The 26,291-nt window shown below is 34.0% G+C and overlaps 1 protein-coding gene across 2 annotated transcripts in view; it reads left to right on the plus strand.

The window, feature by feature from the left end:
* The first annotated feature begins 8,272 nt into the window (after window positions 1-8,272).
* Pbp49 (proximal sequence element A Pbp49) overlaps window positions 8,273-26,291 on the plus strand; it is a 29,664-nt gene continuing 11,645 nt past the window's right edge. Inside the window, exons 1-4 of one of the 2 annotated variants that reach the window (XM_072527775.1) lie at window positions 8,273-8,368; window positions 23,380-23,577; window positions 25,126-25,336; window positions 26,001-26,264. In XM_072527775.1, the coding sequence (XP_072383876.1) occupies window positions 8,313-8,368; window positions 23,380-23,577; window positions 25,126-25,336; window positions 26,001-26,264 (729 nt within the window). In that variant the 5' untranslated portion in view covers window positions 8,273-8,312. Of the gene's footprint in view, window positions 8,369-22,749; window positions 22,875-23,379; window positions 23,578-25,125; window positions 25,337-26,000; window positions 26,265-26,291 lie in introns of those variants that run through there. The other variant, XM_072527776.1, reaches the window with a different exon arrangement.

Genomic DNA, 26,291 nt, shown 5'->3' on the forward strand with positions numbered 1-26,291 from the left:
CAAAATATAAACGATAAACACATAAAGACAGACAGATTAATGAAGAAAAAATCATGGAAGACAGATGAGATCCTGAAACTAATGGACGAGGAAAGAGAAGCCAAAAATGACCCAGACAAATATAAAACCATTCTTCTTCTTTAAGTTCAATCTTCTATCGAAGGTTGGAAATCATCATGGCTATCCGGACTCTGTTGACTGTCGCTCTAAAAAGTTATGCACTACTGCATTCAAACCATTCCCTTAAGTTCTTAAGCCAAGATATTCTTCATCTTTTCACATTTCGCTTACCTCGGATTTTATATATAATATATAATAACGGATTTATTACGGCTGTCGCCGCTTCTCCGCCCCCAATTTCCATCTTTTTCTGTCATATGCAGTTGCCTCTTCTAAGTCTCTTGCCGCCATTGCTTCATCAATATCGTTGCGCCAACTTCTCCGTGGTCGTCCTCTCTTTCTTTTTTCAGGAGGGATCCGTTCCAGTACTCTCCTAGGCCATCTGTACTCTGGCATTCTTTTAACATGTCCGAACCAGATTAATTGTTTTCTTTCTATGTCATCATTGATATTTCTAACTCTCTCCAGTTTCGATCTACCGCAGCTTCGTCTCAGATAATCCATTTCTGTCGTCATAAGTTTGTTTCTATTAGCTTTGGTGACGTCCCATACTTCCGAACCGTAAAGTGTAATACTTTGGACTATACTACCGTAAATGTGTTTTTTGGTTTCTCGTCGAATTGTTTTTGCCAGAGAAGAGAGTTTAAGGCACGGGTCGCTGCTCTGCCCTTGTTTATTCTTTCCCTGATTTCATCTGCGCTATTTCCTTTCTTGTTGAAAATGACCCCCAAATATTTGCAGGATTGCACGCCTTTGATTTTGTCGTCTTCCAAGACTAGGTCACATATTTCATCTGTTCCCACTGAGAGATATTCACATTTTGTCATATTCATGTTTAGACCTGCCACCTCATATTCTTCTTGCAGTTTTCTTACCATATAGCTAAGATCGTAGCTGTCTTCGGCAACCTCGGATTTTGCCTTGCATAATAAGTTGTAATAATAATTGTCCTAAGTACTCTAGTTTTCGTCTTTTGATAATTAATATTATTTACGCCTCATTTCCTATCCTTTTAGTTACTTCCACGTTTGACATTCTTTAAATCCATGATATTCGTAGGATTTTTCTGTAACACCAAAATTCAAAGGCAGCCAACTTATTCAGATGGACTCGTTTTAGTCTCCACGCTTAAAAGCCATAAAGAAGAGTAGAGAACACGTAACATCGAAGCATTCTCGGGCGTAGTTCTAACCTTATATCCCGACAGCAAAGAAACTTTTTAAGTTTAATAAACGATGCACGTGCTATTTCAATGCGTGTCTTAACTTCTTTGGTTTGGTCTACATCTGATATTATCCATGTTCCTAAGTATTTATAGTTATTAACACTCTCAATTGTAGTATCTTTAATAGTCAATTGGATATTTGCATGTGCAGATTTAGTCATGATCATGCATTTAGTTTTCTTTAAATTTATCTTCAGTCCGTACTCATGGCAGCGTTCATTAAGGCGTTGCATTACGTTCTGTAAATCATTGTTGATATCCGTCATTATTACTATATCGTCTGCAAAACGTAAGTTATTCAAAACTTCTCCATTGATAGATATACCTTCTATTGAGTCTGAGAGCGCTTTTTGAAATACCGCTTCACTATAGACATTGAAAAGTAGTGGGGACAGCACGCAACTCTCTCTGTATTTTGATATTTTGGGTGTACTGGTTGGTATTCTTACCTTGGCAGTTTGGTTTCAATATAAATTAGATATAATTTTCATATCACGATTGTCAATATTTTTGCTTTTTAATACATCTACAAGCTTTTTATGTTGAACCTTATCAAATGCCTTTTCAAAGTTTACAAAACATAAGTACATGAACTGATTCATGTCCATGCATCTCTGAGCCAGCACATTCAAGCCGAACAAAGCATATCTTGTACTCATACCATTTTTAAAGCCAAATTGTGTGTCACTAATTTCATATTCAAGCGTTTTAACAATTCTGCTGTGAATTATTTTCAAAAATGTTTCAAGTGTGTGACTCATTAAAACTGTTATTCTGTGATCTGAGCAAGTGGTTGCACTTGGCTTTTTGGGAATTGCTACAAAGGTCCCCATTGTCTGGGGATTGTGGCAGTCTGATATATTAGATTAAAGAGTTCAACCATTACATCAATAACATCTTCATCGATGAGTTTTAATAATTCGATCATCTGGTCCTCTTTTGTGTTTTTGATGGCATAGATGACTTCTTCTCTAAATATTGGTGGTCCGGTAACCTCGGTGATTTCTAATGACAGTTCTTCTCTTTCATCATTAAATAGTTGTTGGATGTAATTGGTCCAGTGACATAATCTCTCCTTCATATCAGTAATAATATCCCCTTTATCATTTTTAAGGATATTCGTTCTTGTACGTTTTCTAGAACCTGTCATTTCTTTGAATTTTTTGTGTAAATTAAAGCTATCATACTTTTTATCCAGATCTTCTATTTCTTTGCATCTGTCGGAGAGCCACCTCTCTTTTGCCTCTCGAATTTTCTTTCTGGTGTTTCTCTAAATTTCTTTGTATTTATTCAGTTCTTTTGCTTCATGTTTGCTTCGTTCTTCCATAGGTTTAAGAAGTTCTACTGTCATCCAAGGTTTTGTTTTTTCTCCAAGTTGTTTGAGGGTTTCTTTTCCAATTGACACAAGGGCATGTTGAATTTTTCCTCATTTTTGGTCAATAGTTAGAGTTTCCGCATTATCTTCTTTGACTTTCCTTAAGTTCTCGTTTATTTTAAATTTCGTTTCCGCATATGTGTTGTCTTGTTTTTTATTAATATTAAGGATTTTCATTATATCGCTGTTTATTCCTGCAACTATATCATTGCCAACACAGGCGTTAAAATCCCCATAATGATTATATATTCATCATTTGAGGTCTCGTTTATTGCATCCTAGTCTTGGATGGATAAATCCATTACAAAAATGGCTTTAGTATAAAACCGGTATTTACACTACCCTGTATGAAAATTTTCATTATTAAGAAGAGGCATGACATAAGACTTACGCCTTACAAATACTGCAAGCAGTGCGTAATGAGCCAATTACCGAATTTGTCTCATTGAAAAAGAGGGATTTAAAGCCCACATTATAATCAAGAATATTGTTATCAAAAAGGCCACAACTTATTCATTAACATTCTTCTTCAATTCTTTGAAGGTCACATCATCGGACTTTCCTGCTCTGGACTTTCAATAATATTTTGTCGTGATGTAAGAAGTTAGGATTTAAGAGCGTACATAGGCCAATAGATACGGAAAAGTATATGCAGTCAAAGGTACTTTAGTAAATGGCGGCATTTATTTAAGATATATGACGTTAATCTATAATATGAACTAAAACGTCAATTGTAATTAGAAGACAACTAAGTTAAGGGTATACCATTTCAACAAATTAAATACTCTGGATTTGGAAGACATTTTAATGTGTTTATTAAACCCTGTTAGTTTTCGCCTGTGTACGAGGAGATTTGATATGCGTAGGGGATCTTCAGTATTTAGCAGATTGGGCTGGAAAGTCCTCAACACAGACATGGCAAGTCTGTATATACTACTTTTTATTTATTATTTTAACATTAATTAACACAGTAGTTAAAAATTTTTAATCTAGAAGCGAAAAAGGATTCTGTAATCATGCAGAAAACCTTAGAGAAGTTGATGTATGAGTTGATGGCAACGTAAGACTCTGCTGGAGGTTGCTGGTTCTGAGACAAAGTGTCTACGAGGACTTGTTGATAGCAACTCAAGAGATTTTTAAATAATTTTTTTGGGATAAATGGTATACAGCCAGCTACAGGAACTTAGTTTCCTTGTGGATTTCTCTTCTATTCACAGCATCGTAGGCTGCTTTATAGTCTATAAATATGTGATGAGTATCAATGCCATATTTCAGTGTTTTTTTTTTCAAATGTGTTTCAGGGATGCAGTCTGATGAATTGTCGATTTACCAACTCTGAAACGAGCCTGGTATTTTCCTACTATCATACGGTGAGATAGTACTGTGGAAAATATTTTATACGCTGAATTTAGAAGCATAATTTCTTTGTGGTTAGAGCGTTCAAAGATATCCTCTTTTTGTATATGTTGCAAATTTTTTTAATATTCCAATCATTGAGGATGGATTTCTGTGTACATATTTCTTTTATAAGCTACTGTAATAACATTATGGTATCATGGCAACCTTTTTTATATAGTTCAACTGGGAGATTATCTATTCCAGGAGATTTTTTTCTAGCTAGTTTTTTAAATGCACCTTTACAAAAGGAAATGTACTGGAATATTATTGAATCAATCAGAAAAAATTTATTTATAATCTTCTTCTTTGTCAACCATTTTCCATCCACTCCTGAATGTAGGTCTCTCCCAATTGCTTCCATCTTTCTCTATCTTGCGCCAATCTAATCCACTGTTTGCTTGCCACTGTTCTTATGTCATCTACCCATCTTTCTTGAGGTCTTCCCGTGCTTCTTGTTGTCGTCCTTGGTCTCCATTCTAGAATTCTCCGTGTCCACCTGTTGTCATTATATCGGGCTACGTGACCTGCCCAGCGCCATTTCATTTTTGCAATTTCTTCCACAATATCCCTAATCTTCGTTCTACGTCTTATCTGGTGTTTCTAATCTTGTCTCTTATTTATAATACAAAAGATTAATTAAAGGAATAGTAAAATTCTATATTAGAGAACTGTTTATAAAAGGAATGAACCCATCAACTCATCAGAATAATGATTTAATACAAGTGGTCCTTCGTAAGGATGTTATACTTTTGGATTGCTGTCCATTCAACTGTGCCGTGAATGTTGTTTTCAAGAATCAGTCATGTTCTTTATTTGGTCTGAGCATCTCAGTGAAGATCCTCCCTTAGATATTTTGACAAAAATAGCCTCATCAAGTATCATCCTTTGTAACCGTTTCTTCTTCTATTAACATGAAAAAACTTGCAAGGAAACAAAAACTAACGAAATGCAATCCAAACTGATGGAACTAATTCTAGAACAATAATCTTTCAATGTTCAACCTAATCTACCTTCTCCATGTTTTTTATTATTTCAAGGTTTAAGCACAGGCAGTTTAGGTCCATAACGAAAGAATATCGCTACGAACTGCTATAATCTGCTATAAAATCTTTGCCGTTCTCTTGTTGCCTGCTCATGATTTTCATTAATAGCTAGTATGATCAGAAACGGTGGGTATTCTATTATATAATTCAGGGATATTACTTGTGTAAAAACTGATCCTGAGAAGCTTAAATTTACATAATACAGGAGGTACTCTTACATTGGTTTCATTTCGATCTAAATAAGTTTCTGGTAAAATGGTAAATGCTGCCCTGCATCTGGATCTTTGGTCTGTTGGTATTGGTGACGTAGCTATTTACATTCTGGACCGATGCCACATAAAAAGTTCTTACAAATTGGATTCAGACAGAGCAAAATCAGACTTGGAAAATCATGTAAGAAGCCTATGTTTAGCAGTGGACGTTAGAGGCTAGATGATAATGATGTTAAAAAGTTAGGCTAGCTAGTATTTTATTTGTTACATGTAGACTGGTAGTACCGTTTCTGAAAAGGGAAGGTATTCTTCCTACTTCTGGTTCGTTTAGGATCATCTATTAAATTCTTATCTTCCTTCTCTAGAAACATTTATTTTACCATTAATATATATAATATATATTACCATTTTAAATCTTGCCTCTCTTCTCTTCTTTAATTTCGTTTTACATTCTTCATAATACTAGCTTTCCACTTTAATTGTCCCCCTTCTGTTGCAGTATTCTTGCCCTCTGTAGAATTGCTTCTTAAAATTTTATTTCTTTCCACAATTCCTTTTAATTAGGTATGAACTCGTGCATTCAGGGAGTTATATTCAGATAATAGTCAAGTATAAACATATTTTACAACTCGACATGCCGAAGAAAATACTAAAAGATACCAGATAATTTTTTGATGAAGTAAGTTTTTATAGAACCATAACATGAAATTCTTTAAGATATTTTGTATGCCCTTGTTTAATCAGTCTAAGTAAATATAATAAAATGTTGTTTAAAAGAGGAGATTGAAACAAATACAAACACGAGTACCTTGTGATTATAATGCGAATGGTGCTAAGTAATCCCAACAGGACTGGACTGGCTGGATTTAATGGTAATAGGAAAATTGCAATTTTAAGTAAATAAACAAAGAGTTAGACGAGTAATGAATACAGTAACTTAAATACTCTTAATAGGATACTAGAATGATTACTTATTTTTTTTACTACTACTACTACTATCGGTTTGCAGCAATCTTCTCTATTTGACCATAGGCCTGGAGGGATTTGTCTTTCCTCAAGTTCTTTTTCAATTCCCTCTCTCCAGCTTCTTCTCGGCCTTCCTCTTTTCCTTCTCCCTTGTGGTGTCCACATCAAAATCTGTTTCGGAATCATATCATCTGGTATTCTCTGTACATGGCCGTACCATATAACTGTTTTGTTTTTATGTCATCAACTATTGTATGCTTGACTCCCATAATTTCTCATATTCTCTCATTTGTTATCCAATCTCTACTTGATTTGTCTGTTGCTCTACTCCAGAAGTCCATTTATGTTGCTAGTAACAGTTTCTCTGTTCTTTGTTTCATTGGCCAAACTTCACTGCCATATGTGATTACACTTTTAAGTATGGTGTTGTATATGAGTTGTTTGTTGGCTTTAGATATTGTTTGGTCCCACAGAATGCCGTTCATCATGGATATGGCTTTTCTACCCTGTATGTTTCTATCTTTTATAGCAGCATCGAGTGTTCCATCTTGAGTTATCTTCATACCCAGGTACTTGTATTCATCACAGTGTCCAATTTCTACCCCATCGTCTAATATAATGGACTGCTTTGGCCTCCAATATACATGGTTTCAGTTTTCTTAATGTTGACTTCGAGACCCCATTTATTATATTCTTCTATTAGCTTCTATTAGAACTCGTGGCTGAAAGACCTGAGGAGATGGTTCAACCGCTCATCCGCAGAGATCTTTCGCGCAGCAGTTTCCAAAACTACAATTGCCATTTGGATCGCCAACCTTCGAAAGGAGACGGCGCAATGAGAAGAAGATTAGCTTCCGAGTCATGTAACTTAAATCGACATGATCCTAAGCAATCAGTATTTGGTCATCAGCGAAACATAAGGTGTACAGTGTAGTCTCGTCATTGAGAGGGATTCTCCACGGCTTGAGTGCTTGTTCCAGATAAATTTTGAAAAGGGTACGCAAAATACAACAACCCTGCTTTAGTCCTTTCGTGACCTTAAATCCCTCAGATATCCTTGATCCAGTTTTAATTTTTGCAGTCGTTCTATTATACAGACTTTGGACTGCTTTGATAAGACCATGCTTAATGTTGGTTTGCTGTAGCGTTGACCATAGTTTACTGAGGAGTACACTGTCATATGCTTTTTGTAAGTCTACATATACTAGGTGAACTTCTTTATTGACGGCTGTTTTTTTCTCAATAACTTGCGTAATAGAGTACAAGTGATCTACTGTGGATCACTCAGCTCTAAAACCAGCTTGCTCCTCTGCTTCGTAATTTCTATAGTCATTTTCTATTTTGTTTTTAATAAGTTTCCCATACATCCTACTTATTGTGCTGTTTACCGCAATTTCTCTGTAATTTTTACACCGATCCTTGCTGCTCTTTTTGTGGATAGTTGACATGATAGATAATTTCCATTTTTTTTGGTAATTCGACCCCATTCAAGCAGTCTTATAAGAGTTTTAACTGTTCCTGGAGTATGTCTGTGCCGGCTTTCACTAATTCTGCAGGGATATCACCAGGACCAGGGGATTTTCCATTTTTCAGAGATTTGGTTATTTTTTTCATCTCTGATTTACTTATTTGAAAATGAAAAAGATCATATTAGTACCTTCAAGTTATCACTATGTTCTACATTTATAACAGAAGCTTAGGAATATCCTCTAATTACTAACTAGATCAGAGGTTTCCTAAATAAACATAAATCTTTATGTTGTTTCATTGATTTATTAAATTAGTAAAGCAATTTCTCGTGAAAAATGCTTTATATTTTATTTTTTAAAATAAAAAATTTTTAGATCCGATTCTGAGAGTGTTTATGCGTTGGTTGCATAATTTTGGAAAAAAAGTTTGTGTGTATAACCTGATTACCATATTTTGTAGGTTAGTGCAATCAGCTGATTTACCAGTGATAATAAATGTGATCTATGAAAAAAACGAAAAAATTGGAGGTTGAGTTTTCACACTTATCTGCAATAAATTGGTAAGAAAACAAACTTTTGTTTACAAAGCGGGGATTGACTTGTTAATTATTCCAAATTTTACATCTTTATTAGGAGCAAGTCAACGATATTTGAGTAATTTATGCTTAAACGTTTTAATACATGTGTAATAGTTTCAAAAACATATTTAAAAATGTAGTAGAGTATTTATTTAAAACGAAAAGAGTAAACAGCAAAGCTAAAATAAAATTTCCAAGTAAGAATACTTGAATTATTAATTTGTAAAGCAATAAATTAGCAATAAAAAGCAATAAATAAAGCCATATCATTTTAAGAACAACATATTTGGACTTGGACGGTCGATAAAGGTTCGATCGATGATGCTTTGCACGCACACTTCTCGACATTCAATTAGATGACGTTTGTTAATCCACAAAGGTTTGTTGCTACGTACCTTAAGCAGTGTCCAAAAAACGCAACTGGTCCTCTGGTCAGTCGACAAAGATCGATGTGTGCGCACGCTATTTGGTACCGTTTACGTTTTTTATTTAACGATCACGGCAAACGTCCATGCATATTTTAATTTGGTTTACATACAGATTTGCTCCAGTTATGTTTCACTTGCTGATGATCATTAGCTTGGTTTTGCTGCTGTTTATATCTAGTCCATATGTTCTACTTGTTACCGTTATTTTGTTCATTAAGTTTTGCAGCACTTTTATGGTATTGGAAAACACTATTGTATCATCTGCATACCGCAGGTGATTGGGGTTGACTCCATTTGTTGAGATGCCTTAATCAATATTTTTAGAGCCTCATCAAAAATGTGAGTACAGATTAAATATCAGTGGTGAAACCATGCATCCCTGTCTCACTCCCCTTAAAATTTTGACCTGATCTGTATATTCTCCATCTATTAGGAGCACCGCTGATTGATTCCGTATGACTCAATAAGTTAAAATGTCAGTTGGTTGTTCAAATTCCTTTCCTAGTTGACGTTAGGAGTTGTTATCGTCCCGGACAAAATGCGTTTCCGTGTGGCGTGTCATCCTAGACATTTATCAGATTTTGTGAAAGTGTTAAAAACAAAAGATATTGTTAGATTTAACCATTATTTGCAATATTGTTTGCTATATTTAACCGGCTTCCACAATTATTACGATGGAGCAGGCAGTAAAAAAGAACAAAATGAAACTAGACAAAGTTTAATAAAAAATTAAAAGTATGAAAATAAAAAAGAATGAACAAAACAAAATTTAGTAATCGAGACCGAAACAAAATGAAGAAATTCTAAAAACAAGAGACAACCCAGAGACAAAAAACATCGATAAAAAATGTAGACTGGGTATTTAGAAAAATTCATCATCATCAGCCGTTTTGAGTCCACTGCTGGACATAGGCCTCCCGTAAATAATTCCAATGCATTCTATCTTGAGCACCCTGAATCCAGCTCTGCTGAATGCGCTTGATGTCATCTGACCACCTTGTTGGAGGACGTTCTCGATTACGATAAGCATCGTGTCTAGGTCTCCATTCCAGAATTTTCTTAGTTCACCTTCCATTTTTTAATCTGGCAATATGCCCCGCCCAAATCCATTTTAATGTTGTAATCCTTTCAACTGCGTCAGTAACACCAGTTTTTTCTTCCTAATTATTGTATTTGATACTCTGTCTCTGTCTCTTGTATTTTATTGATTACTTTTCTGGTAAGGGTCAATGTTTCTGCTCCATACTTTAGAACTGGGAGTACACATTGATCAAAGACCTTTCTTTTCAAGCACATGAGAATATCTGATCTAAAGACTTCTCTCAGTTTTCCGTAAGCCGCCCATGCCAGTTCTATTCTCGTGTTTAGCTCTGTTGTTTGATAATCGCTTCCTAATTTAATCTCATGGTCCAGTTATTCGCCAGTACTAGCTTGGTCATATATTGTGTTTTGTAGAAATTAATTTTAAGTCCAACTCGTGTATACGATCTCTGAAGGTCTTAAAGAAGCTGGCAGGCATGATCTACCTGGTCTACAATAGAGACTATGTCGTTACAAATCTCAAGTTGTTCAGAAATTCTCCATTTATGTTAACTCCAATATTCTCCCAATTATTGTTTCTCATAGCACTTTGCAGCAAAGCGGTGAATAGCTTAGGAGAGATGGTATCTCCTTGCCTAATACCCCTCTCGAAGGGAAATGTATTTGTGTTGCCATAATACATTCTAACTGCAGCTGTTGCGCTATTATATATATTCCGAAGAAGAGTTCTGTACCTATGATCAATACTGCACTCTGTAAGAGCTCTTAAAATGGAGCTAGGCTGGACTGCGTCAAACGCTTTCTCAAAGTCTACAAATATTAATATCAATGGCTTGTTGTATTCTGTAACTTTCTCTATTAAGGATTTTATTACTTGTAGGTGGTCATTCATTCCAAAGCCACTCCTAAATCCGGCCTGCTCTAATGGTTGGTGAAAATCCAGCTTAGGTTTCAGTCTGTTAGTAATTATTCTCATAAAGAGCTTATATAAATGAGATAACAAGCTAATAGGTCTGTAGTTTCAAATTTCTGTTACATCTCCTTTTTTGTGCAATATTATCATAATGGCACTATTCCATTTTTCTGGTGAAACTGCTTCAAAGAGGCAGGCATTATAAAGGGTTTTTTAAAGCTTTTATGACGCATTCGCCTCCTTATTTTAGCATTTCACTTACAATGCCATCTTCTTCAGCTGATTTGCTGTTCTTCATACCTTTCAACGCTGATTCGATGTCATCTTCGGTTATATCTGGAAGTTCCTCTGATACTTGATTTTGTATGGCTGGGATTTCCACCTCTGGAATATGAGCATTTCGATGATATAATGTTCTATAGTACTCTTCAATAATTTTCATAATTTTTTGTTGTTTATATACAGCATGTCCTTGTCTATTTTTTTGCTTATAAATGTTCCTGGTTCCTGTCTTAAATTTTCGTTTTAGAACTTTAAGGCTTTTATTTTGTTCTATGGTATTAGTTGTTTCTTTAGTATTAAAATCCCTTATGTCTTTCCTAACAGCTTTTGAAATGGTTTTATTTAAATTCCTCAGCTCTGTGATGTTCACTGTGTGCTTATTTTTCATTTCCCTTCTTTTTTGCATTAAGTTGTGCCTTCTGTAAGTTTTTCATATTTCCTTGTTTGCTTAACTTGACATTTCTTCTGTGCCTTCCTTAGAGCGTCTACCAACCTTTCGTTAAGTTGTTCAATATCGGTTTTATCTTACAAGTCATTCTGAAGGTTTCTATCTATTTCTTTCTGGTATGCCCTTGTGTTAGTAATCGCAGTGAACGTAACATTTTTAGTCCTTGTTACCATGTTTCTTCGTTCCTTCTTTACTTACAAGACTACCTTCGCTTTAACCATTCTGTGGTCACTTCTGGTTGAAAATTGATTTAATACAGTTACGTCTTCAACAGCGTCTTTTTTGTTAGTAAAGATAAAGTCAATTTCGTTCTTGTTCAAGCCATTTGGTGATTGCCAAGTCCACTTTCTTTGGGTTTTTTTTTTAAATAGGTGTTCATTACATATAGTCTGTGTTGCAGAAGAAATTCTATAGATATATATATATATATATATATATATATATATATATATATATATATATTTAGAAAAATTAGTAAGTGAAAAATAAACAATATCACATTTTCCTTTTACAGTAATTATAACCACTTAAAATATCTGTTCTTGTTCGAGTAACATTAACTTTATTTTATAGAAACATGAAATTAATCACATTACAACTTACAAAATATTGAAGAGTTATTTCCATTAACATTCTCTGAAATGATTCAATTATTTCCTTTACATTCCTTTAATTGGTTCAATAATATTTAAGACTGTGTCTAGTAATTCATCTAGAATTTTTTCTCAGAATAAAAATAATTACTTCCCGATGCAGTTAATATTCGCAACAACAAAAAAATATAATTGTTTCATAATAGCCCATAAGTTTTCCATAATTATGACTTTAGAAAAGCCAGTGACAATCTCAATCTTATTATTTGTTTAATATCATTCCTTACCCATAACAATGGAGCAGTTATATTGTCACAAATTTATTGGTTTTATACGAGGATCTCTACAAAATCTGAGAAAGACGAAATAGAAACAAGTGTCTACGTCCATAAAAGTCATTTGTTAGATATGTAGCTTAGTAATTTGGTCAAAAAAAAACGGATTTACATGGAAAGTTTTCCGGGAGTTTTAAAAATTGAGAATTTGATAAATTTTGATGTGATCTTTCCGAATTTTAACTTCGTTGAAAAATGAGGCCTACTAACAGTTTTTACAACATCTCCTTTCCCACGAACTTCACTAGAAAAACATTCACCTAGAAAAATTAAAGTAGAGAAAATTTCCTACAGTTTATATCTTTACAGGTTTTCTCTAAAATCAATAGTTTTGGCGTCTCGAAAAAGTATCATTCATCTACACCACCACGTTTTTTTTTGTATATTTTTCTAAAATATTCTATTGTGACATATGCGATTGTATCGCCAAAATTTATGTCTTCAAAATGTTCCTTATATATAGAAGACGCATTTAAGCATGGATATAATGGACACAATGTACGTAATCGACGGAGAACACTTACTACATCGAGTCATTTGACATTGCGGTGAACCATTTTCATCTATTTCCAATAACTATATCACGTACGTTCGATCGAAATATAAATTCAATACCATGATCGTATTCGACAGATATACTGAAGAGGTAACAAACGTAATCCCGACGATCTCGAATCATTGCTTCATTAGACATACTTTTTACTAAGACAATGATTCCAACTGTGTCACAAGGTAAATTCCTGGGGAATGATGCGAACAAGAACCGCCTCATCAAAATGACGAAGACAAAATTTGAATCTGAGAATGTCATGGTCTCACAAATCTCGGAAAATAAGGATATACTAATCATCAATACCGCCATAAGTGTTTCACCAGCATTTTATACCATAATGTGGGCGGTGAAGATATAGATCTTCTTATTTTTTTGACAGCTCTATGTACGCGATGAAAGGTGAATTTTTTTAAACCAGGAAAAGAAAAAATTTCTTAACAAACATATTTCACTAAGGGTATTATCGGTACAACAGCTGTAGATCATATTTAATTTCTGCGGGCTTTCAGTGGCTGTAATACAACATCTGCCCTTTTTATCAAGGAAAAATGAAACTAATTAATGTACGCCGAAAAAATCGTATCGTTATATGTACAAAGTGTAGAGGTACTTATAATAATTCGCAAGTTCCATATTATTACGATGTAGACGAAGAAATGGCTACTATTTTCGAGCAAACTACAGTGAGGCTATGACGAGACTGATCTCTTCGTACTTGAGCAACCAAAGCTTCAGGGTATGAATAGGACAAGTACTATCCAAGCATGGAGCTCCGGAGGCTGAAGTGCCATATGAAGTCCTGTCACCCCTACTGTACACAATATACACCGCAGATGTTCCAAGAACACCAGAAACACTACTCAGCCTTTAAGCAGACGACACAGCAATTATGGCCAAACACAGAAACTGAAGAATGGTGTATTCAATGGAAAATAGCAATCAATTCAAAAAACACACAAGCAGTCCTATTCATAAAGAAAAGAGAAACCCCAGAGCAACAGCTGTTAGTTTAAGATAATCCCATTAAATGGAAAAGAGAGGCAAAATACCTAGAAGTCACTATGGGCCAAGGCTTAAACTTCACGCAACACATAGACACAACCGTCCAAAAAACAGCAACAGCCAGAGCATCAATAAGAGGACTCATAGGTAGAAAAAGCAAACTGTGCACCAAGACGAAAATGAGACTGATAAACAGCATCATACTTTCAATAATCTCATATGCATCTCTCGCATGGGGACACATAAGCAATTCAAGTAAAAAGAAAATACAAGCAGCCTAAAATAACATCCTCAAAGAAGCGGCAAATGTACCCAGATACGTCGCTGAACGCTTTCTGTTTAGAGATCTGCAATAAGTAATGGTGATAGATAAACTGTCAGAAAAAGCCTGAATTAGGTTTGCAGAATTAGAGAATCATCCAAGCCCGATCCTGCGAGAGATAATAAGGTATGATGCGTTACATCGATGGAAGCACAAAAGACCAAACCAGCAAATTCTGGCAAACACATAAAGCCTAGATAATTCGTAGCTCTACCAACAGAAGAAGCCTCAGCACGCATTACTGAAAATTTTATTAACTGATGTTTATTTTTAGGACAACCTTCAAAAAAAGTAATAAAAATAAATAAATAAAGGCTTTGGCCACCAAAAAAATCAAAAGATGCCAACAAAGAGGCGACAGCCATTCAAAAAAAAATTAACAAAAGCCTAAAACCTGGACACAAAGGGCCCACATTCTCGAACACCGAGGCCCGAGCAAGCAATTTCAGTTCGATGATACGTCACTAGAGATAGCAGGAAAAGAGCGCGTCTCGCTAGCCTGCATTGATCGGGTTAGAATATCGTGTTGAAGTTCTTGTACCCAGGACTTCCACATGAAAAGAATTTGGCTGATAGTTGTGCCCCTATTGCGCATCAGAGTGTTATATAGGGGGAAAGGGATGGCCTGGAGCATTGGAGCGTGGTGGAGTGACTCCTGTTTTTAACTGGAGTTAATACACCTCGCTCCAATGAATAATTGTTACACCCAAACGTAATTCTTAGGAGTGAACATGTCTCACAGGCTCTGTTTACTTAAATTGCTTGCTTGCGTTTGATGAAATCGAAAACAAAGAGGCTTGTAATGAGTCTGATAATCGTATAGCAGATAGTGCGAATGGAATTTCGGTCTGCAACGTCTGGATCGGTGCCCAAGACGAAGTCGCGACGCCTGGTCCATCAGGAACAGCAGCGGGAAGGGGGAAGGAGATTGCGCTAAATTTCAAAAATGCGCATCACATGTAGATTAGGCCTACAAGGAACATCACGATAAAAAAACGCGCTACTTACTCTATCTTCAGGTGGTGTGAAAATGAGTTTTTTTCCAAAACGTAAAATAAAAGTGTAGTTTGCAACGCTTGTTCGCAAAAGACTATTAATTTTACATAAAAAATTAAATACATAAATTGTAGGAAATTTTTACTAATTTAATTTTGTAAATAAATGTTTTTCTCTTAAAGTGCGTCGGAAAGGATATATTGTAAAGAAACTGTTATTAGTCTCGTATCGCCGTAGCGGAGATTCTCGGTGGCAAAGCTAAATTTCGAAAAGAGCATTCCAAAATCTATGAGGTTACCAATTTTCAAAACTCCAGGAAAACTTTCCAGGTAATTACCAAATAACTGGACTAATCTGGCTGGGTCAAAGTTCCCAAGGGGATAGGTATATTTTTACCTTATTTCTCTGTACTGTCAGTACTATAAGTGCTTTGTAGGGTAGGCACAGCAACGAAGTAAATAGTTTAGTCACAAAAAACTAGACAGGTAACATCTTGATTATATACTTTCTATTAGGAATTTTGGGGCTAATGAAAAAATGCTCCTTAATCATTGTTAATGAAAAAATCTTCACAATTCAAAATATTTTATTTCTACGCAATTTGTTCTAGCTACAGCATCACATTGAGTTGAGTACCTCAATTAATAAGTTATTTCTAATATTAACTTTATTAGTTTGTATTATTTATTAACAACCGTTCGGTTTCTCTGCTCTCATCATTTTCCTTCACGTTAATTCGCCGAAGACTGACCGGCGGATCGTCGGCTTGATTAAAAAAGGTGCGTAGGTGAGCCATAGTACTTAAACAAGTATACTTTAGATATGGATCTGTATTTGTTACTTATCCACCGAGCCGGAGGTCAATCTGTGGCGTAACTACGAAAAGATCTATAGTGAACGGAAATTAAGCATCGATGCACGTGAATGTTTTAATGGCTTTCCAAATTAGCGTCAGAATTGTTTTATCTTTTCATAAGCATTTTAACAGTCTGACTACTTTTTAAATATTTTTTATGTATTTACACCAAAATGAGCTACATTTTGTATTTTTCCTTCACAGTAAATACGTATAGCGTAAGTGGTACACAATAAGTATTCGCTGGTGGTGGGTGGTGAGTGGTCTACGAACTACATTAAAGCTAAAAGATGCCAACAGCTAAAAATCTGTAAAATTTCAAACATCATATTTCATCGTTTTCCTTAATTTTATAATTTTATAATTAACTTTTATATTTATTATTATTTCATTTTATAATTAACCTGTCGCTTACTAAGTAAATGAATTTTTCGCACGTCGAAAAATGTAAACATTCTTGTTGCGTTCTTTTAGATTTAATGTAGTTTGTCGACAACTCACCACGCACTGCCACTCATCAATAACAGGGCGAATTTACTTACAAACTGTGAGTTCATATTATAGGTGAAAAATATGCAATGATTTTATACGGTGTGTAAGTTAAGGTGCGTTTTTCACCAAAAAACATTTACAAACATCTACCCACAAACATTAGCAAATATTTGCTAACGGTTGCCAACTCATGTTTGGCAGAGTTTGTCAAAAACAGGAACTCGAGAATTTGAGTAAGTTGTAAATGAGTAAGAGAAGTTATATGTGCCAATAGTTTTATAATCATGTTTGAGTTAGTAAAACATGAGAATATAAAAAAAAAGAAGAAATCGTAGATTTTGGATGTCAATTTTTTAAAAAAGGAGAAGTTCAGTAGAACTTCTAAATGATTCGTCCACACTATTTCTGTTGCTATTTCACAACAGGCGTCGAATTTTTTAAATTCATTGTATTATTGTATTGACTGCCATTCCATATTTCTGGTTTCAATTTTAAAATTCAATTAATTCTAAACATTTCTCACATTTCTTCAAACGTTTGGGAGCGTTCTTAAATCTGTCTACACCAACCAAATAAAACTGTTTGCTACCAGTTGCAATCATTTGCAAAAATTTGCAAACATTTTTCGCACTTGGTGAAAACGCACCTTTATAATAAACACAACTATATGAAGTTTAAATGCTTATATCGGTTAATTCAGTTTGTGGGTAAATTCTAGCGGAGCAGTTTAGCACTTCACCAATAGATGGACACAACTTTCGGCACTTTTATGAGAATGACGGTTTCGTCTGACGGTTTTATCCACTGGAAATTATTTATTAAATAGAATGCACTTATACAAGAAGAATAATAAAGGAAAACAAATCTTACATTTCACTCGCCCATGTGTTCCGCTCCAAAAACACACTGGAGATCGAAAATCAGGGTCTACAAGACTATTATCAGACCAATAGTAGGTTATGAATGCAAGACATCGGTGATGACAGAAGACACATTCAGCCCTATTCTGTAACTACAAATCGAATAGAAATGAGTCAAATCGAATAGAGGTCAGCAAGTCGGATCGGAATTTTAGGAATCGGTATTCTGTAACTCATCTCGACCTCTACTATCGGAATGTTGTGTAGAAATTGATTTCGACGATTTCTGTCAATTATCAAGTTTCGACATTGAAATTGGTCTTGACGTTTGTTTTGACATTTATTTTTTTTAGTCTGTGGTGTTATTTATTTAAATAAAGTTTACTAAATAATTTAACGGCTCAGCAGATGTCTTTTTCTTTGGTGTTCCGCTTGCCATTTTGTATTCTTGTAACGAATTTTGTAAACTTAAATAAAACAAATCAAAACTACTTGACGACAAGCTTGAAATATAATCTTCTTTTTTGATAAATTTTTCGCGCGCACTAGCCTTTCCAGTAACATAACGTCACAGAACACTTATTTCTCTTTTTAGTGCGGGGTTGCCACCAACTTCTGAGCGCGTCAAGTAGAAGCGCGTTTTCGATTTACACCGATTACGATGTGAGTTACAGAATGCTAATCCAAACACAAAAACGACGCGATAGATATCCAACATTCCGATTTCAGGTAATTACGATTCGACTTGGTCATTTCTATTCGATTTGTTAAAAGTTACAGAATAGATCTGAATACGAAAGCTGGAAGTCTTTGAACAAAAAGCCCTAAGTAAGATATTTGGACCTATTAAAATATAATCTGGAGAGGATCGGCGCGGGACCGGCAAGGTTGAAGGCATAGTTTGGAGAAGGCTAAGGCTCAATTTGGGATGTAGCGCCATTAGAGAGAGAGAGAGAGAGAGAGAGAGAGAGAGAGAGAGAGAGAGAAAATGCACTTATGTTTGAATAACACACAGCTAAAATGTAAAAAAAAGTGTTGAAGACTGACGAACTTGAAGAAATTATTGAATATTGAATACTGAATTTACTAAAGATGATATTGATTCTCTCGTTGATTTTAATTTTGATATATCATCTGATAGTGAACAAGCTTTAAGTTCACGTAATAATAATGAACCAGATAAACACATAATAAATTCAGAAAATGACGATGATTCTGTGTCTTCCCAGGAAAATACTTATTATTTGGATTGATTGCATTTAAAATGGTTTTTTCAATCAATTTTTCCTTCGCATAATTTGTTCAAATAATACTATGATAAATTTTTGCAAAAATAATAAATTAAAAAGTAATAAAACAAATAATCTAAGAGAATTGTATCGGCGAGATTCAAGGCAAAATACTACAACAAATTAGTGATTAATTTTTACGCCCTCACAAACGAAAGTAATGAGGAACAGAAGGAAAATTTCTATAAGCAACTCCAAGCAGCATACGACAAAGTGAATAGTAAACTCAAAAGAGCTATAAAAATAATAATTTAACACATAAACGCCAAGGTAGGGAATAATAATACAGGACAAATCAGTTATGGGAGAGGAAAGGTCTGACGAAAGGAATGATAATGGTCCACTGATACAGTTTTGAGAATAAAACTAGATTATAATAAAATGTGTTAAGCTTTCACGACCATCGTCTAACTTGTTAAACTGTTTGTTCGGGTTGTTAGGCCGTTGTCTTCTGAGATTAGTTCTCAATGTTTCGCCAACACTAGGGGTTGGCATCTTCTGGAGATGTCACTGCTTAGCTTGTAAGCTGAAACTGACTAAGTTAGTCGTATCAGTTAAAAATAGTCTAGGGAAATAGTCAGCATTATATTCCAGGAAAACGACAAAAATATGGTGTGTGATAAAAAACGGCACTAAAAAAGGGAGAAAATAATATCTCCAAACATTGGAAAAGTAATTAAATATCTACGTTATAATGGAGCAACAATGTAAACAAATAAACCAAAAATGTTTTGAAATTGTATCTTAAATATTGTATCCCTTGCACGCCGCTGTTAACGAATATGTCAACTTACGTACATAATAAGCGAACACACAGCGGACCACTTTATTTATGCCTTTTTGAGTCTATTTCAAGGCTTCGCTAGATCAGCCACAAAGTATATCCGACTCTCGCACTGGTGACAAAATTCATGTAGGAGGAAAATTATCCCAGCCATATTGCGGAACTTTTAATTTTCATATTGCAACAAGAGACGATTTTCTGTGAAGGTCGCCGGAGACGAATTTTAGAGGAATTCGGTCATCGCCAATAGACGAGAGTAATTTTTTAAGGACTGGAATGTCCTAAGTGGGAGTTTTTGTGTGGCTAATATTTGTAGATAGAGACACTTCTTTGGTCCGTTTGACTCAAATTAGATTATATCTGAATCCACACAATCAAAAATTTGTCACTTTAACTTTTATTAATGAGGATTGTTAAACAAGCTCTTAGATTAGTATTTTTATGCAGTTATTTTATTTCAAATCACTGTCTTACACTGAATGTATTAAAAACAATGTTTCGGAGATTTAACGGAGAATTAACGGAGATTGCGTAGCCACGAGATTTTACGTCTTCCTAGGCATCTTCTGCCTTTGATTTTACCCTGCATTATATTCCTTAGTAGTTCGTATTTTTCACCTTTTCTGATGTGCTCCAAGTATTCCAATTTCCTGATTTTTATGGAATTTAAAACTTCGCATTGATTTCCTAGTTGTTCGAGAACTTGTTCGTTTGTTTTGCGATCCATCCATGATATTTTCATGATATTTTCAAACTTAATCTTAAGTATATAGCCTTAATCATATGTAGGCATCAGCCACATTTTGAGGTAAAGAGGTGGCGCTGTAGAGTGATATGAACTTCTGATCTTTCTGTCTGTCTGAATAATTCGTCTCTGACCTGCTACTTCCTCGTTAGTGCTAGTATCTTATTATTGCTCACTTGTTCCATCAGTATTGGTAATCAAATCTTGCTACACTTTATTGATGTGATTACTACACAGTTTTCTTAGTTTAGTACGATGAGGTCTCCTTTTATTTTCCTATTTTTGTTGTCTATTTCTTATATGAGTATTGATTCATCTTTCCATTGGAATCTGTACTCATGATTTAGGATCCCAGGCATGTTTGCATATCTAACATCTGTCTATCTGTTTGTGTGCATCATACACAAAAAGGAGATATCTTTGAATGCTCTCACCACAGAGGAATTACGCTTCTAAATGCAGCGTATAAAGTATTTTCCACATGTATGTCACCGTATGGCACCATATGCAGAACGGATAGCAGGAAAATATGACTGGTTTAAGAGGTGGTCAATCGACAATTCATTAGATTGCAACCCTAAAACAAATTTTGGAAAAAATACTGGAATATGGCATTGATACTTATCACATATTTATAGACTACAAAGCAGCCTACGACTCTGTGAATAGAAGAGAAATGTTCAAAGCAATGAAAGAGGTAGAAATACCAAATCAGTTGGTAAATTTAACAAAACTAACTCTTGAAAAAGTTGAATGTAGAATACGAATTCAGGGGAAACTGTCTGAACCTTTTAAAACAAATAACGGGCTGCGCCAGGGTGACCCTCTCTCCTGTATAATTTGGCTTTGTAAAAAGTAGTACTATGTCAAAAATTACAACCACTGGTTCAATATATAATAAATCAGTGCAAATCCTGGTCTATGCTGATGATATCAATATTGTTGGAGGAACGGAAAACGCTGTACGAGAGGCGTATGTAGCATTAAAAGAGTCAGCTACAAAAATGGGTTTAATAATAATCACCAACAAAACGAACTATATGAAAATAAGTACGCAACCAGAAATTCTACGACCACTTGTTATTGATAAGGACGTCATAGAAGCAGTGAACGAATTTGTATACCTGGGAGCGCTCCTTAACACTGAAAATAATACTACCGCAGAATTTGCACGGCCAACAGATGCCATTTTGGGCTCAATCTCCTTCATAAATTTACAATTATATCGAGAAATACAAAAATAAAACTCTACAAAACAATAATACGCCCAGTCCTAACATATGGTTTAGAGACCTAGACTCTAACAAAAAATAACGAAAACATGTTAGGATGTTTCGAAAGAAAAGTACCAAGGCTAATCTATAAAGCAGTGAATGGCAATGGAGTGTGGAGAAGGCGATACATATTAAAATAGGACGTCTGAGGTGCATAGAGCGTGAAATGGGGATGGAACAAAATGACCCATCTAGAAAAACGCTCTTTTCGTCAGAGAAGAAGAGGAAGACCCAGAACAAGAATGTAAAGCCAGAATGATGATGATGAGTGATATCATCTCTGTTTTTTGTTTCTCTGCAAGTTTTTTTATCCAGAAGTGCGTTTTCCTTAGAGCAGTAGTTTTGGGATGAATCATAGTGACTGAATGTTTTCCTTTTTGATATATAGGTTTTGGTTTAAATCATACTTTAAATAGTTCTTAGTTTGGTTTGCTTCTCTTTAGAGTTAAGTTACATAACATAACCTATATCCTTCTTTCTAATCATCAGATCCAGAAAAGCTAATGAGTTTTTGTGATCCTTTTCCATCGTGAATTTGATTGATTCTTCTTTACAGTTGATATTTATTAAGAATTTCTGTAAAGATTTTAAAAAAGTTGATTTCAAGGTGGTCAAGTGTTGAGTTAAAAGTTTAAACGTTATAATATTAGATTTTGAATATATGTTCGCTTGATCTTTTCCTGTTCTTTTCGATCAAATAGCCATATCTGGAGCTATTACACAGGGAATGCTCCGAAAGGCACTTTAGTTACTAATTTGATTTAAGGAATGTTGAACAAAAGGATTTTACTTAATGATCTTCATTTCACCTTTTTAATAAACCTTGCTCGTTGAGGGCTCAGGAAGTCAAATACATTTTGCGCTGTGGCTATACGCGCACAAGCGTTAGACACAACTTTTCAATTTATAGTTACAGTTCCTTAAAATTATACCTACACAAAACTTCTTGTATTAATATTGTACATAATCATATCATGTAAGTTTTTGTTATACCATTTTCTTATAACATTTTATGTTATATAAAATCTAAAACAAACTTAATATCCGCCGTCTATGAAATATTGAATAAACCAGTACTCGTTGCAAACTTCACCGTGGTTCATCTCAGCACGGATTGACGGATTATAACCTATATTTTTTCTAATAAAGTCAGAAAGTTGTTTATTGACAAATTGACAAGTGCCAGAAATATAAACAAAAATAATCAGGAATATCACTTCTCTAGTTTTTTTGCCTTTAAAAAATTGAATATTTCTTTTACATTTTTGTCATATGGTAAGAGTTCAGTAGACCTACAATAAAATAATTAGATTTTGGTAATATATATGTAATTTTGGCATTTTAGGGGCCTCTTCCAATTTTTTTTTAATTTACTACATAATATATTGGCCCTATAGCATTATAAATAATATTGAATTGGAATCGTCACTTGTGCATATTTTAAAAAATTCAAACCCCAGTCTTGAAAATATATGTTATCAAAAAGTTAGACTTTTGTATGAGACTTATAAATCAGGATTGCATAAAATCTCAGAATTGTATTGTATTATTTATCAGGATCATATTACATTTATACATTAGTTCATCATATTTTGTGCTTACTTTGTATGACAATTGTAACTGTAAATGGTTATCTACAGTTTCCCATGCTTTATCTTTTTGCTCATATGTTTAAGACAAGTTTTACTCATTTACAATATTTTTTAATATCCTTGAATTATTCATTATATTTGTCCAAATTTCATTTTACTATTTAAATTACAGATCTTACCATTTTTAGGTTTTATTTTACAATCATGGAATTGTATCCACCTGAAACTTTTCATGCTTCAGATAATTTCAATGCCCCTGAATACTTTCGTTCATACAGTGCAATGTGCATGCCAATGCATGAGTCAGTTGAAAATATTTTTCATGGCTTAATAGGTGACATAAAACCCAATATGGTTAATTTGGATTATCTTAAAAGTGTATGTAGGTGAGTAACATTTTATTATACATAGTACAGTGAGTGTGATCAGGTCTGCCTCACAAATTTGTTTGAAATGATATTTTGATAAAAAATGTTGTCAATTTACATGCCATTATGAAGTTTGGAGCAGTATATAAACTTGTTATAATTCATAAAAATCTGAAAAACTATCCAACAGGGGTAACACTTAGATGAACAATAGGAAACTTTTGAGACAGATTTAGAATGTCTAAGCAAAAACAACTTTTCCATTTTTTGTCTTATGCAAGACATTTGAGTAGATTTTGGTCACAAACGACATCATTTTTGAATACATTATCAGGAAGTGTTCGTTATATTTCCAGCTGAAAAAAAATTTATTTACTTAGAGCACAGAGAATACACGAGAGATGTCAAGATGACCATGAATAGGTACAAAGCAGAAGCGTTTGGTAATGTAAACATACACTAAATAGATACTTCTGGAAAGAGTTAAGTAAAGAATTTTTTCAAAAGATATTGCTTTATGAAAATTAAATCTGGCAAAGCTTTTTGAATTGGTATTTGTTTATATATACCTAAGTACCTTGTATTATTTATTGTTAGGGATTTCTGATTTAATATAACCTTCAGAGATTCTTATTCAATTTTTGTTTATATTAAGGTTAATTATAATTGTTTTGCTACTATGAATTTTTCTAATTTATGTTCACACCATTTGTATATGTGGTGGACTCTAAGTTTAATTTATTGGCTAAGTTACTAGCATTATTAGCAATCGTGATAATAGAGACACTATATATAGTCAAATTGACAGGTTTGGCAGTGATACATTTTTTGTATCTAGTTTACAATGTATTGTAGCTAATTATCAATTATACAATATATTGGGCTACTGCTTGGCTGAACGTAATGGACTTTTTCAAACTGATGAATTAATCTAAGATATGAACCTGCTTTTAAATCTTGTAACCATGTTGTTTAAATATTTCTTAGTTCATCTAAAAAAACTTTCTTTTGGCAATAATATACAGACAAGACTACCCATAGTGCTTATGGGTCTATCACAGACATGTGGTTATATGTTATTCTCTCAGACATACAAGTCTATATAATATTTTTTCTCAGTTTGTTGCGTTTTCTTAGTGCCCTTTATATAATAGATAGTTCTTAGTGCCCTTTAGATAATTTTTTCCATACCTTATATACATATATTTACCATACAACTGCCTGACAACTGAAACATAGTTATAAAAACATATTTTTTATAATTAATGTTGTGAACTTGATCACATGGTTTTGTCTTTGCCAATATTTGACTTGTGGTTCAGTATTACAAAAAAAATATCCCTAAATAGGGTTAGGTAAAACTAATTTTATAATAAAATATATAAAAAAAAATCACAAAGTGATATAACTTAGAACTTGTTTACACAGAAATTGAAGCTTAACAATAAACCAAACAAAGTTATAAAAGAATGTGCTAAACTGGAAAAGTATGAAATTAAAATAGTCACTAATCATCATATATGCATCTTTTGGATCATATCTGGTTCTACAATTATTTTTTTATAGCATAGATAACTTTCGAGTCCCGGACGAGCCTACAAACCTGCCTATATCCGTACCAAAAAATGTATTGACAAAAACAAAACTGGACCCTATCCTGCCAATCACTGATGGAGCAAGACAGTTGAATGTTATAAAAGTTAAAGAAAGTTTCGATAAAAAGTTCAATGCTGTAAGTGTTCTTCTTGGTACGAAGAGGTTTATAAAATCTATAATGGTAAGTGTTTTTAATTTATGTATTACTGTTGGAGTCTGTGGCGGCCATGTTTTTTATTGGAACACTTTATGTGGCTTTATTATTTCTTATCTATTTGTACTTTTGTAAATGAATGCTGTTTAATTTATTGTTTTTTCATATTATTATTCATTAAAAGAGCTGCAGGGAATGTAGAGCCGAAAATTAATGTTGGTAAAGCTAGACACTTAGAAAACTATGGTACTTTAATATTATTTATTCATGTCTGAACTTTTTTCTAATTCAATTTGAATTTCTTGACCTATTGATGGACTACATTTATTGATGCATCACCAATTAACCGTAAATCATCGAGAATATAGGTTATGGAACACCTAGGGCATGATAGAGGGCGCTGCATATTTCCTCAAGAGGTTTGTACATATAAATCTAAGACTTAACACTAGATACAACCTGAAAATAATCCAGCTAAAATTACCACCAGGGATTATGAAGACGAACATGTTGAAGCATTCCCTGAGGAAATCAAAAGAGCAAAAAGCAGGCACTAGCTTATTAAAATCTAATAATGGAAAATTTGATGATGCATCTACCCCCAAGTAATGCATTCCCGCATTATTATCATTATTTCAAACACAAGTCATATTTTTCTCTCTTTTTATGTTTATGGAAACTTCATTTTTAGCCACAACCAGATCACATACGTGAAGTCGACGATTTGGTTCCAGGAAGCGAATTTATTTATACCATGATATGGTATAGACCTTTTAGTTTCAACCAAGGCACCCGTAATTCTTCAGAGAAGCTAAGGTTTCAGAACGAGATAGATATATTGGGTAGCAGTTATTTAACTGCAATTGTAGATAAAATAGAGTGCCCTTCGGACTCAATGATCCTGCCTGAAGTTGAAAACACCAAGGTCAACATCCAAAAATTTAAGGATGCAAGGGTTAGTATATATAGTATGTATATATTT

The sequence above is a fragment of the Diabrotica undecimpunctata genome, chromosome 4, assembly GCF_040954645.1.
Source record: "Diabrotica undecimpunctata isolate CICGRU chromosome 4, icDiaUnde3, whole genome shotgun sequence".
Taxonomy (NCBI): Eukaryota; Metazoa; Arthropoda; class Insecta; order Coleoptera; family Chrysomelidae; genus Diabrotica; species Diabrotica undecimpunctata.